This window comes from Echinops telfairi, unplaced genomic scaffold, assembly GCF_000313985.2.
Source record: "Echinops telfairi isolate 266 unplaced genomic scaffold, ASM31398v2 ScPeMD7_7412;HRSCAF=8450, whole genome shotgun sequence".
Taxonomy (NCBI): domain Eukaryota; kingdom Metazoa; phylum Chordata; class Mammalia; order Afrosoricida; family Tenrecidae; genus Echinops; species Echinops telfairi.
Genome location: NW_022111312.1, coordinates 13,431,827 through 13,446,056, shown reverse-complemented (window position 1 = coordinate 13,446,056; position 14,230 = coordinate 13,431,827). Strand labels below are relative to the sequence as shown.

Genomic DNA, 14,230 nt, shown 5'->3' with positions numbered 1-14,230 from the left:
GAGTGAGGACGAGACAAGACGGGGGTCAACATGGGTATGCTGTGGAGCCTGCCCCCTCTGTGAGCAACACAAACCCAGGCCCACCCCGCCTGCCCGCCATGCTCCCTGCCCCCTGCCCAGGAAAGCCCCTCAGAGTGACCCTGTGGGACAGGAACTCTGCCCCCAAGGGTTTCTGTTTTCTCTAAAAACTTCTTGTGAATTGGCTAAAGGCTTACAGGGCGGATTTCAGCAGTTTCTTGCACTTGGATTGGGCTCATCCCCGGCAGCCCCCCAGGGCACCTCCGTTTCCACTCTGATTTCTCCTGTTCTAGCCCCTCCTTTACTCCCGACCTCTGAACTGTGATGCCGCGACTGCTCTCCTTTTCATCAACCACGGTTGATTTTCTGGGGAGGTTTTGGGGTTTTTGTGAAGAGGGGGTTCAGTTCCAGACTTGCAGGTTTCTTTTGTTTTTTAACCCCCAGAGTGCTTCCCAGGATGCCACCCTCATGGAGGGCATCGCAGGTTACGTATTAGTTGCTGACCCCCAGGCCGGCACTTGGACCCCACCAGCCTGTCCTCCCCAGAAAGATGAGGCTTTCTGCTCCCATAAAGACTTCCAGCCCCAGGAACCCACAGGGGCAGCTGGTCTGTGTCCCGTGAGGCCTCTATGAGTCAGAATCCATTCATGGCGCCATGAGAGATGGGCTATAAGGTGCAAGCATTCCGCCGATATCTTGGAAGCTGACCTTCCTCCCAAGGAAGCTCTGGGTAGCCTCAAACCTCGAGCCCTCTGCTTGGCAGCCGGGCACCAGCAGGGTCCCCTCACAGCATGTCAAGCCAGCCAGTGTCCTAGAGGTCGCACTAGAGGTCGTATTTCTTTATAGATGACATCAGTTTAGACTCGATTTTAAAATTGGGATTAAAAGTGCCAGGGCAGCCGAAAGGCCGGAGCTCCATCACTGCTCTCTGCTCCCAGTGCCTCCGTGGAGCCTGGTTCCTCCCTTGCTGGGTGGACAGAGAGTTAGCGCCCAGGACCCTGGACACATGGGTTCGCAGGCTGCTCTGACAAAGGTCAGTGCTTCAAACCACACCCATGGCCCTCAGTCACTGCTGACTCACAGCCACTCAGTGCAGCACTGTAGAACTGCCCCTGGGCGTTTCCAGGGCTGTAAATCTTTACAGGAGTAGAAAGCCTCCCCTTTCTCCCGAGGAGTGGCTGGTGGGTTTGAATCGCCAACCTCGCAGCTAGCAGCACAATACACAACCTACTGGGGCACCAAGGCTCGTGTACAAAGCATCCACCCATTCAGCACCCATCCACCGGTCTACCTGTACCGGTCAGGGGTGTGGACTACATTCTCACTCTCCTTTTCAGAGTTGTTCCTCCATCATTAACATGAGCCACCCCCCCTGCCCCAGCACTACCTCCCCCATCCCCCACCCCACCCCCGCAGCCTCTGTATCACCAGCTATTGCTATTGTCAGTTTCATCGCACCGGACAGGTGGTACAAGAACAGCATGTTCAAAGCTGACCTAGTTGAACTAAACTTCTTCAGTACTGTTGAGTTTTAAGAAGCCCTTTGGGGCCCCTTTTTGATTGGAGGGGTAGAGAGGATCTCAGGATGATCGGTCTACAGGCTCATCCAGAAAGTCTGGCTTCTCTTTTGGAAGGGGCATGCCAACAGCCCCCAGGCCTCCCCTAGAAATGCTACTCCTTCCTCGAGCTCTCTGCTCCCCCAAGGATGCCCACCCCCCTCCAGCCCCATGAGCAAGCCCCAGTGCAGGGGTGCCCCTGGGACAGGGCATTTGTCTCCCTCCCACCCGCAGTCGGTGGGCTCTGTCTACAGCGGCCTGATGCAAGGCGTGGGTGCCGCCGAGAAGGTGTTCGAGTTCATTGACCGGCAGCCGACCATGGTGCATGATGGGACGCTGGCCCCCGACCACCTGGAGGGCCGGGTGGACTTTGAGAACGTGACCTTCACCTACCGCACTCGGCCCCACACCCAGGTCCTGCAGGTAAGAGGGCAACCCGGGGCCGGCCTGAGCTATCTGGGGATCTTTAAGTTCTGACATCCCCCCTCCTGGAGTTGGGGAGAAAACAGGAAAAGTCCATTCGTGACTGAGCGTGTACGTAGCACAGTCAAACCACACCCACAGTCAAACCACACCCACAGTCAAACCACACCCACGGTCAAACCACACCCACGGCCCTCAGTCCATTCCGACTCCTAGCTGCCCTGTCGGACGGCGTAGGAGGACTCCCATCGGGTTCCTGGCACGGAATCTGGAAGGAAGCCTCATCTTTCTCCTGGGGAGTGGCTGAGGGGTTGGATCCCCTGACCCTGCAGTAACCGGCTACACCAGCACTCCTCCCAGTTGGATTGTTAACAGAATGGCTTCAGCTCTTAAGCAATAGAAATAAAGTGGACCGAGGGGGCGGGGGTGTAAGCAGCTCCAGGGGGCTTCTCGGAGGAGGTGACACTTGAGCTGGGCTCAGAAAGAGAAGAGGGGCCCAGGTGGGGCTCTGCAAAAAGAATGCCCCATGCAGGAGTAACAAGAGCAGGGTGCTCACAAAAGGGGCCATTTGGGGGAGCAGGAGGGGCGGGCTGGGCAGAGGCCATAGCCTCCTGTCCAGGGGACCCCGAGCCCTTGACCCCCACCCCCTACGTGTGCCTGCGTGTTCTTGCAGAATGTCTCCTTCAGCCTGACCCCAGGCAAGGTGACGGCCCTGGTGGGGCCCTCGGGCAGCGGGAAGAGCTCCTGCGTCAACATCTTGGAGAATTTCTACCCGGTGGACGGGGGCCGCGTGCTGCTGGACGGGAAGCCCATCGGTGCTTATGACCACAAGTACCTGCACAGAGTGGTAGGTAGCTGGGCCGCCGCCCTTCTCCACAGAGACAAGCACTCCAGAGTCAGGGATGCCCCCTAGAACGGGCACCGATGTCACACTGCCTAGGTCAAGACAGAGGACACTCTGGAAGCCCCCACCCCCAGCCCACCCACCCTGTGGCTAGTTTCTTCTCACAGAGGTACCGTCTCACCTCTTTTTTTTTTTAAATCGTTTTATTAGGGGCTCATACAACTCTTATCACAATCCAACCGTACATCAATTGTGTAAAGCACATTTGTACATTCATTGCCCTCATCATTCTCAAAACATTCACCTCTTTTTTTGAAGACTGTGTGTATAGTAAAATACTCATAACACACTCACTGTATGGTGTGGCCATCCCCACTATCTCGTTCCAGAACTTTCTCATCACCTGGAAGAAAACCTCAGTAGCCATCTAGCCTCGCTCCCTGCATTTGCCACCAGAGGGCTGTCCACACAGGTTGCTAAGCCACCCTAACAAGTTCAGATTCAGTAGTTCTGGGCAAGGGGGTGGGGGAGTGGCAAGACCAACAAGCCCACAGCGGTGCTCCATTTTTAAGAGACCCCCTACCCCGCCCGCCCCAGGCCCCCCTAACACAACACACACACACACACACACACACACACACACACACCTTTCTGGTATTCTCTGCTGAACACGTTCTAGAAAAGAAAAAAACAAACCTACCACCAAAGCCACTGCCATCAGTTCTGAGCCTAAGGAAAGGCAGAGAACTCCCCTAGGGTTTCCAAGACTGTACATTTTCCCGGAGCAGAAAAGTCTAGAAAGTAGTGGATGACGTAGAAGTGTTTGCAATACAATACAATGCTACATTTTATAAAGATTTAGATGTGCGCTTTACTGAATGATCTTAATGATATGTATATATTTAAAATGGAATGGTTCACTAGTTGTTGGAAAGTAGAGGTACATATAGGCTTTAAAGGGGACCGTTTTTTGATGAATGCCTTTCACATGTGTTAGTGTTTGTAGAATTCAGTAGCTCTTTTTCTTTCCTTTGCTCCCTCCCTTACTTTTTCCCCTCCCTCCACCCTCCCTCCCTCCTTCCTTCCTTCTCCTTGACCCAAGTTACTACACGCCTACCCTCTAGCGAGCAACTTACCCGCCCACCCCTGGTAGCCATCAGAGAATGTTTCTTTTCGTGTGAAAACCTTTTCTCGACGGTTTACGACAGCCGTCCCATAGTGCAGCGGTCCTCTCGTGAGTGACTTCTTTCGCTCAGCATCACCTACAGCACGAGGTGTCTCAGACGCCTCATTTTTCCTGAAAGTTGCGTCGGATTTCATCGTGTGTTTGGGCCAAAGCGGTTCCCATCTTCTCGCTCTTATGAGCAGTGCTGTGATGGCCAGGGGTGAGTGGTTGTGCCTCTGGTCTTTCTGTCTGGCGGAATCATCCTCCATTGGGCGGCTCTACCACAGTTCGCTTAGCCGTTTGTCCGCAGGTGGACAATGGGGTTGTTTCGCTTTTAGGGCTTTGTAATCAGTAGGACTGTCCACACTGGCACTGTGTGAGTCCGAGTTGACAAGAGGAACAAATCTAGGGAGACTCATATGTGTATAAGGGAGAACTGTATATAAAGAGTAATTGTATATTAGGAAAACATCGCAGGCCAGTCCAGATCAAGTCCATAAGTCCGATATTAACCCACATGTTTGGATACCAGTCTGTAAATTCCTCTTCTGACCCACACAATCCATGCAATGATGCCGAGTGCAGGAAGATCACAGGCCAGTGGGTGGAAAGTCTTGTGGATCCAGTGGTGGTGGAAGCACCTTAGCACTGGTGTGGGTCTCCACATGGCTCTTCCAGCTCCAAGGTTCTGACTGCCATCCACAGAGCTCCATGTGGCTTGTCAACAGGAATGTCTCCCAGGAAGAGGAAGCAGAGAGAGAATGTGTCCTGCCTCCCATGAGGAAGACAGGCATTCCCCAAATCCTAAGGAGAAGGCCACGCCCACACAGAGGTCTCATTGGCTATGACCTGATTGACAGGCTAGACTCCACCCCTTTGCTCAAGTTGACAGGAGATGGTTTCGCTGCCACAGGCACGCAGGTGTTTGCCTGAGCCCCTATTTTACCTTCATGATCATTTCCTTTAGCTTGGCCACTGCTGTGTGCACCTCCAAACCCATACCACGGTATGTGACCTGCTTTGGGGTTGTATTGAGGGGCGGGCAGAGAAAGGGTCTTTTGTCTTCCACTCAGCTTTGTTCGTGAGAGTGGCCCATGCTCACCCTGTGCATGTCACTCACGCATCTTCACTGCCAGATGGCTTCTGCCACACGGGCGCCTCCCCACCAGCCTGCTTTTGATGGGAGCGGACTTGTTCCCGCCATTACTGACACAGCTGCTGTGGAAATTCTTTCTTTCTTTCTTTGTTAAAGAAGATGTCATAATGGTTTATATTATGTGGTGGTTTTTAACATTTTCCCAACTGAAAAACAAACAAAACTTTTTCCAACTAATACTGATTAAAAATATGTACACACCTACTTTTAAGTCCACTTAAAAGCATTCTTATTTGTATGGTTCTAAAAGTTATAGCACAAGATCTTTAAGGACGGGCCTTTCCATTCAAATCAAAGCCTGATATATTACAGACATGTTTTCCTTTGTGCTTTATTTTAAATACATTCAGTTTTTAAATGATGCTCCTTTTTTTTTTAATCTGGTGGTAAAATACAGCGAAACTTTCCATTGAACAAAGTCTACCACAGGTGTAAACGCACTTTCCCATTTGAAATAGCACTCCAACTGCGGTTGAATTAGATGTCTCAGCCTAACTTCAGTGACCCAGAATTGGTGTCACCCATTTGTGAGCAAAGATATAAGTTCCTGTAGCATCATCGACATCACTTCTGCTGTGGCTGTTCATGTCTACGTTTCTTGGTGTGTGTGCACAGGGACAGCCCCCCCCTCACCCCCCACCCGGGTTTCTCCTTCGAGAAGGGCAGCTTAGGAAACTGCCACAGCCGTTGTTGAGTGTGCTGGCTCCCAACTAGTCCTCGGCCAGCGTCCCAACTCCCCACCTTGTCAACACTTACTCTTGTCCCGTCTGGAATCCTCACAAATTGGCCAGTGTGGAGCGTAGCCCATTAGGGTTTTAAGTTGCATTTCTCTCATGGCTGAAGATATTAAGCCCAACAGGTGCTGATACGTTCTCGCAGTCGCCACAATTACTTGTCTGTTTGTCTGAAGACGTAGGCGCCAGCATCTCAGTCCACTGGCCTGTTGTTGGGCTTCCAGCTTACGTCTTGACACCTTGTTTGGTGGGTACCCCTGGGTCTTACAAGCTTACCTTCATCCATCTAAGATACAAGTATTGATGTCTTCTGTCTGGGCCAACAGAGATCAAAGGAAACCCCAAATCAGACAAAGGACCGTTTGTCTCCAGGAGCCTCCTGAGATCAGAAGAAGTAGATGGTGCCCAGCCACCTCCTGCGACTGTTCTGATCGGGGACACACTAGCTGGCTCCTGACAGAAACAGTGGAACGTGTAGAAAACAGTGAAAAGACTTGATATTCTTAAAAAAAAAAAATCTAGCCTTATTGAATCCACGAGCCTGGAGGAATCCCCAAAACTCGTGATACTCTTTAGACCCCGAGATACTTTTGGCCTGAAAGTAAAACGATCCCTCAAAGTCGCCTTTAAACAAAATAGCTGGTGAACTCCAGAGTCAAGGATGACACCCTTGAAGTACTGCCTCCTTCCGTCATCACTTACGTGGGACCAGGTGAACGGTGGTCACTCTCACACCTGGGTGAGGAGGATAAGAGGCAGGGAGCTAAAAGGGGGTAAGTGCACGAGAGCAGGGTGTGCAGATCGGTAAAAATGACTGACACACACACACGCACACACACACACACACAAAATGACTGACATAGCGCGAAGACTGGAACCCGTGTCAAGCGCACGGCGTTCCTGAGTGGGAGCTAGCTTTGTTTTGTCTGGTGGCTGTCCGTCTCTCTGTCACGAGGAGCCCTGGAAGTGCTGCAAGCTCAGCACTGCCCTGCCAACGTCAGCACCAGCAGTTCAAACCCACCAGGAGCTCCAGGGGAGAAAGACGAGGCCGCTGCCGCTGTGGAGATTTAGCATCTTAGAAACCTGGGGTGGGGTCTGACTTTGCACTGGCCCCAGCGAGTCAGAGCCCGTGGATGGCAGTGGGTGTCTCCCCTCAGGGGAGCAGGTGTTTGCCGTGTGTATTCACAGCACAAACACAGTGAAAGAAAAGATGGCGAGCCCTGTTTCCGGTACATACAGGCCAGTGACAGATAACCTTTGTTGATGATGTGCTGTATTTCTCCTGCATTTAAGTCGATACTTATATAATCCCCAAAGAGTAAAACACCACAATCTGAGTGTGCTCCCATATGTAGGGGTGGATTTCATTATCTGGTAGTGCAACTTCCCTCTGCCTTACCCTACACATGTCACCCCACGGCGCTAGCCAGTGTGACAGCTGATTCGATATCCCTCCCCACTCCTGGTCCGCCTATAAATATACTGGTTCTGTGAAGGCGGCCACGTGGATACATGTTTTAAACCCAAACATACCCCTGCCACCGTGTGTGTGTGTGTGTGTGTGTGTGTGTGTGTGTGTGTGTGTGTGTGTACCCCTCTGTAACTTGAGCTCATGAGCTGCAGTGCACTTATTTCATCCACCCCCAATTCACGGGCAGCTAGCTTATTTCTGAAAAGAAAAAAAAAATCTTTGTGTTGCTTAATTTTTTTCCTTTTGTTGTTGCTATTTACAGAGCCCATTAACATCCTCTCTGCTTTTTTCCTTTCTTTCGGTCAAGACCGGTTTCTAGAAGGGGGTTCCAGGCCTGCAGGACCTGTGAGCCTTTTTCACAGGAGTGTGGGCAGGCACTGTGGGGGGTGGGGGGTGGGGGCCAGCTGTGGCCACAGGGCCCCGAGCCAGCTTCCTGGTCTGCAGAGGCAGAGGCCCCGGCTCACAGCCAGGCCTTTGCTGTTGGAGGGAGGCCAGTCAGGAACTTAGCAGCTGGGCAGGCTGGCCTCCCAGGCCCTGATCAAGTTTCTACCCATGACCCACCCCGGGGAGGCAGCCTGACTGGTGCTAGCAGAGGGTCCTGGCGACAACCAGCTGACCCCTGACCCCCACCCCACCTGTGTCCACCATCCTCCCCACAGATCTCAAGGTGCTCCACCTCCTTCCCACGGATTTCCTCGGTGCCCTCCCCCTCCTCACGGATGCCCTGAGTCACCCCCTCATGCCCACCTGCCTCCCCATCCTCCCCATGGACCTCCTCAGTGCCCCCCCTTATGCCCACCTCCTCCCTCACAGGCCTGAACTCGGTGTGCCCCCGCTCCCCGCCCCGTCCTCCCCTACGGATGACCTCCCCACCCCTCACGCCCACTCCTCCCCACAGATCTCCCTGGTGAGCCAGGAGCCCGTGCTCTTTGCCCGTTCCATCGCCGACAACATCGCCTACGGGCTGCCCGCGGTGCCCTTCGAGATGGTGGTGGAGGCGGCGCAGAAGGCCAATGCCCACGGCTTCATCCTGGAGCTGCACGATGGCTACGGCACAGGTGCGCTGGGACCCTGCGCCGCCGCCCATTCCCCACCCCGTCCCACCCCCGGAGCATATCGGTTCCATGTCTTCAGTGCCGGATCCTTTAAGTAACAGGTGGACTCAGAGCAGAACAGACCAGGGAAGTGTCAAGAGACCCCAGGCGACTACAGAGACATCTTGAAGTTTGATTCCAGGCAGCTGGGGCTCTCCCTCTAACACACTCACTCACACACTCACAGACACACACACACACATGCACACACACACCACCTCCACCCCGCAGCCAGTAAGCCGGAAAACACACAGTTTGGGGTCCCCCGCCCTGGAAAGGTGACATCGACCCTGTGTGATACGTGATTGAGAAGAAACGAAATGGGACACAAGACAGGCAGTGAGCTCTTGCTGTCGGGAAGCCAGCACGCCCTCCCTGCGCTCACAGTAACCTGACCCTGCAGGCTGCGGTGTGCCTGTGAGGACCTGGGAGAAAAAAAGATCATGACTCTGCGTGCTGATACATTCTCTGACCTTGTTAGCTCAAAAGTCCCAAACCCCCAATCAAACCCACTGCCATCAGCTCCATTGTGGCTCCAAGCGATGCCCGCAGAGGAGAAGCACTGCCCTGTTGGGTCCCCAAGGCTGTAAATCTAGGAAGCAGTCGGCACAGCCTTCTCCAGGGACGGGCTGCTGAGTGCAAACCACTGGCCTCGTGGTCAGCACTGAAGTGCTTTGAGCCCTGTGTCACCAGAGAGAAAAACCCAACCCATAGCCAGAGAGTCGACCCTGTAGGACAGGGCAGGGCCACCCCCAGGGGGCCCAGGCTGCCACGTTGTAGAAGCAGACAGCGGAACCTTTCCTTCTCGGAGCGGAGGGTGGCTTCAAACCGCTGACCTTCTGTTTAGCAGCTGCGTGCTTTACCCACTGTGCCACCAGCGGTCCTTGACCTCAGAGTAGGAGCTCAGACTCTTGAAACAAGCGCTGTTCAATGGCCCCCAAAGGAAAGTCTTATCCATGCCCTCACTCTCACTGAAACCTCTTCCACCCTCCTGCTGTGTCCTCATGCAACTGTGCGCACTTGTTCATCCCCCTGCCCCTTGACAGGAGCCCGTGCTTACACTCCGGCCTGCTAACCCCGGGGGCAGTCGTTTGAACCCACCAGCCTCTTCGCAGGAGCGAACTCCCTTAAAGAGTTTCAGTCTCGGAAACCCCCAGGGGCAGCTCTGTCCTGCCCTGGAGGGTTGCTGTCAGTCCGAATTGACTCCATGTGGGGAGCTTGGTTTCTGAGTTTTGCCCCTTTACAGGAGGAACAGGGAACACCTCGTTTACACTGTGCAAGACCTGTCTGTGAAAAAACCCAGCCTAACTCAGGAAGCTGGTGATCTTGGCCTATTCAGACATGGGGTGCCTCCCTGCTCCTTGGCATCTGGGTTCTGTGGGCATTTATCTCATTGATGGCCGCCCCCCGCCCCCCCAGCTTTGGGTTCTGGTGACAGGATAGGAGCCCCCAGGGAGGGCAGCTGGTTCACAGACTCACTGTTCACCAAGGGATGGAGACGGGGGTCCACCCTGAGAGGCCTTGGAAGAAAAGCTTGGCTGTTGACTTCCAAACGCTCAGCCCTTGGAAAGCTCAGGGTGAACCCACCTGAGGTCAGCAGGGGTCAGAGTTCGCTTGGAGGCAAAGGTGTTTAGTTTGAATGGGTAACAGCCACCAGGTGAGGGTCTGGCCAAACAGCCAGGCACCTGAACCAGGTGGATTGGAGAAGCAGCCATCACAGCTCGCACAGCCAGGTGGGTGTGCACGCAGGCTCTGCAAGCCCTGGGCCTTTCTCCGCCCCCATCTGCGGCAGGAGCCAAGGTGCAGGTTGTGCCCCACCCCCCTGCCTCCCCAACTTTGGGCTGTGGCTACAAGTGGGAAATGGCGTCTTGGTAGGTCTTCATCTGCCTGCCTCTTACTGGCAGGGCAAGGGGTGCTCCGAATGGAGACCGCTAGATGGCGGTGTGTTTGTTGTGGGTTGGGGTCCCTGGTCAGGGAGAGAGGCTGTCATTTTGTGCCCTTGGGATTAGAAAGCTAGTCCGGAGTGGCCGGGCGGTGGGGTCAGTGGTCTCCTTGCTCCTGCCCTCTGGCTCCTGCTGACCTTGCCCCTCTGCCTTACCCGGCAGAGACTGGGGAGAAGGGCGCCCAGCTGTCGGGTGGCCAGAAGCAGCGGGTGGCCCTGGCCCGGGCTCTGGTGCGGAACCCGCCCATCCTCATCCTGGACGAAGCCACCAGCGCGTTGGACGCGGAGAGTGAGTACATGGTGAGTGGGTGTGGGTGTGGGTGTGGGTGGGGGGAGCCAGAGCCTGGGGACCAGAGCCCCACCCACCATACCCAGATGGGGGCTGGAAGGGTCTTAGAGAGAGCCAGAGGCCTCGGCCCACCCATCTGCTGTGGGTCTTCCTGGGCATGCTGGGGGTGGGGGGTGGGGGGCAAGGATTGCTGGGAATGAAAGGGCATAGCAGAGAGACATGGGCCTCTCAGGCCCCTACATGGACACACACCCCTCCCATGGGTGGCTCAGTGAGGCAGGCCGGGTGACGCCTATGGGTCTAGCCGTGTGTGGATTGATCGGTTCGTAGCGAGACCTTGCCTGAGCCCCCTGATTCCACAGAGGTCCACTGAGTCTGGGAGGTGCTAGAGTGTGTGTGGGGGATGGGGTGGGGGGGTCGGCGTGTGAGGCCTGCACGTGTCCCCGCAGATCCAGCAGGCCATCCACGGCAACCTGCAGAAGCACACGGTGCTGGTCATCGCGCACCGCCTGAGCACGGTGGAGCAGGCACACCTCATCGTGGTGCTGGACAAGGGCCGCGTGGTGCAGCAGGGCACCCACCACCAACTGCTGGCCCAGGGCGGCCTCTATGCCAAGCTGGTGCAGCGACAGATGCTTGGGCTCGAGCCCACCTCGGACTATACGCCAGGTCACAAGGAGCCACCCGCCAATGGCAGCCACAAGGCCTGACCAGCCCATGGGGTGCCCGCCTGGCAGACATGTCCTTGGCAGCCCCAGCTGCCCTCCAAACCCAGGCCCGGCCCGAGGGCCACCTGCCACATCCTGTGTATCACTGCTTTTTGCATTGTGCCCCGGTCCCCTCCCTGGTCCCAGGCCTACCAGCCCTGCTGCCATGAGCTGCCCCCTCCAGTCAGGGCACTGCAGACAGACACCACTGCCCATGCCCACCCGGCTTCTCCTCGGAGGACCAGCTACCTTTTTAAGCCCAGACCCAACCAGGTTTTTCTTCTGCTTTTGCTCCATGGCCCCAGCCGGCTCGTGGGTCTCAGAAACATTTTGTTATTGGCCAGTCAACGGTGGGCAAGCTTGCTGAGATGCTCAGAAGCTTCTAGGCCGGGAGGGAATGGTCCCTCCCCTAATAGCCTGGGGGGATATCAGGGGAAAACCAGGCCTCTCGTTTGTCCCTTTGAGGGGGTGAGGGGTGGGGGGTGGGAGGGACATTTGGCTTCACCGGACCCCAGCTAGGTGAGGCAGACCGAGGGGCTAGGGCACGTAGGCAGACGCCTCTCTGTCAAATCGGAAGGCAGTGTCACTGTGAACCACTACAACCTTAACTGGGGGGGGGGGGGCTGGCCAGGCCTCGGGGCCCCCAGCCCATACCCAGCACTGTACCCCTCGGCCCTACCTCCCTTCCCCCGCTCCCCAGTCTGGCGGCTGCCCTCCCTGCCCGTCTGCCTACCTGCTCTGCTGTATGAGGCCCTGCGGATGGTAAGGAGCCACGTCTTCTTCTCTGTCTGTCAACAGATGACAGAAAAGCCGCCCCCCCGGGGTTGACTTTGGGGGGGATCAAGAGCTGTCGGGAGAACCGGGTCAATAAAGTGTACTACCTCTGATTTCTGACCCCTGATCTCTGCCTGGGCTGCTGCCGTGCTTCTCATCTCTTGGTTAGCTTCCCCAACCCTCCTGGTGGAGCTGAGAGTCTCCTAGTGGCCCAGGGCCACTCCCCAGCCTGGGAGCCCCCTGTGTGGGCCTCATGTCCCCAGGGGTCCAGTGGAGGCATTCACACGCTTGTCACATCTGTGCGCCTGTCCCCTCCAAGCCCCAGGACCCCTGAGCCTCCTGGGAAAGCTGAGGCTGGGCAGTGGGCAGCTGGAGTTAGCCAAACTTCCTCCTCACTCCCTGCAGCCTCCTTGGCCCTGAGAAATGCCAGCCAGCAGACACGTTCTCAGGAATGCTTGTCTGTCCTGGGCTGGGTGCCTTCTCCGCTGGGCCAGGAACAGGCAGAGGGGCGAGCCCAGAAGCCTATGGAAACCGTTTTTTGGGGAGACTTCACAGGCATCGTTTTGATACATTTTTTTCTGAAGGATTCAGGATCATTACAGGGTGAAGTGTTTAGAGAATGGAAGATGACATTGGTAAGAAAAAGGCTGGGCAAAGAAGCCACCTCGAGGAATAATTCCCGTCACAGCAACACACCTGTGCTTTCTTCAAGGCTAGCCAGGGCTGGCCTAAAAGGATTTCCATGGGAAACCTCGCCCCAACCATCGCAGAGCCCTGATCCTGCCCTTCCCAGCTTCCTTCGGTTCCCCTCAGAAGCCCTGTGAGGTGCTTCCACCCTGTCACGTGGGGTTGGGATCCATGTGACCATACCGTGCAACAGTGCAATGAAAACAGAAAACAAAGGGGCCCGGATGTTGACAATGGTCATTTCTGGGTGGCAGGCACATGCGGTGGAGGTATTGTTCTGGGAGAGGAAGCACTCAATGCCAAGGAAGCAAAGCTCACCCTCCCATGTCCTCGGAAGACTTCCTGGGAGAGGGCAGAAGCAGCTGCCGTGGCTTCTGTTGACGGAGAACAAGCCCCACTCAAGGAACAGGCCACATCACCCAGTCATAACCACGCCCGGACCGGAACTGCGCTGCTGCCACCTCCACCGCTTCCTCCTCAGAACCTCCACTGGCATTCTGGAAAATTCCACAGGGAACCCGTCACGGAAACAGCCCCCACTACCGAGGTAACTTATTTCTGGTCTGGGTCGAAGAGCTAGTATAATTTTGAAAAATCATAGTAAAAATTCTTTAACTTTTTAATTTTTGGCTCCATTTTTTAAAATTAAGGTGAAATTAAAATACAAAATGAAGTCTGTTGATCATTAAAAAAATTAAGTAGGTTAAAGTGAATGATTCAGGGATCTGTCACACATTCACGGTTTGGGCAACCATCATTTCTATCTAATTCCAGAACACTTTCACACCCCCTGTGATAATTAAGTTTGTATCAATTTGGCTGGGTCCGGTTCTCAGTGGTTCGGTAGTTAAGGCCTAGTGATTCCCCCGAGACATTGCCCAACACGGTGTAATCAACTCAGCAGCCAAGAAGTTGTAAGCAGGTAAGGGTGGAATGCAAGCCCCCTACTCAGGTCACAGCCCTGATGGAGTTCCTTGGGAGTGTGGGAGACTTCCTATAGGAGTAGACACTGTGGGGAGCTTGTTTGCTTCTGGATGGTGCATCTGACTCTGATCTGTTTCTGTGACCTGAGCCAATGGCCCGCCATATTGCATGCTACCCCGTGGAGCCATCAGTAGCTGCCCCGCTAATGTGTTGTCCTTTGATCCACAGGACTGTACGCCTACTGAACGTTGATTCATCTGCCCCTGCCCTCACCCCCTACTGATCTTCCTACTTCCTGGCTGGCCTTCCTGGTTCATCAGTTCCTGAAGCTGCATCAGTTAGGAGCCACCTTCAGCTTCACATCTGACCCACAGCCTTGAACGGGACCGGACTCCCCCATGTTTCCATTGACGTGAGCCATTTCCTTTTTGAAAACATCATTTCAT

At 55.0% G+C, this 14,230-nt stretch overlaps 1 protein-coding gene across 1 annotated transcript in view; it reads left to right on the top strand.

The window, feature by feature from the left end:
• Positions 1 to 11,851, top strand: part of ABCB9 (ATP binding cassette subfamily B member 9) — a 33,402-nt gene extending 21,551 nt beyond the window's left edge. The window contains exons 8-12 of the mRNA XM_004709604.2: positions 1,809 to 1,997; positions 2,671 to 2,844; positions 8,266 to 8,425; positions 10,567 to 10,703; positions 11,142 to 11,851. Coding sequence (XP_004709661.1) covers positions 1,809 to 1,997; positions 2,671 to 2,844; positions 8,266 to 8,425; positions 10,567 to 10,703; positions 11,142 to 11,402 — 921 coding nt within the window. The 3' untranslated portion in view covers positions 11,403 to 11,851. The remainder of the gene's footprint in view (positions 1 to 1,808; positions 1,998 to 2,670; positions 2,845 to 8,265; positions 8,426 to 10,566; positions 10,704 to 11,141) is intronic.
• The last annotated feature ends 2,379 nt before the right edge of the window (positions 11,852 to 14,230 follow it).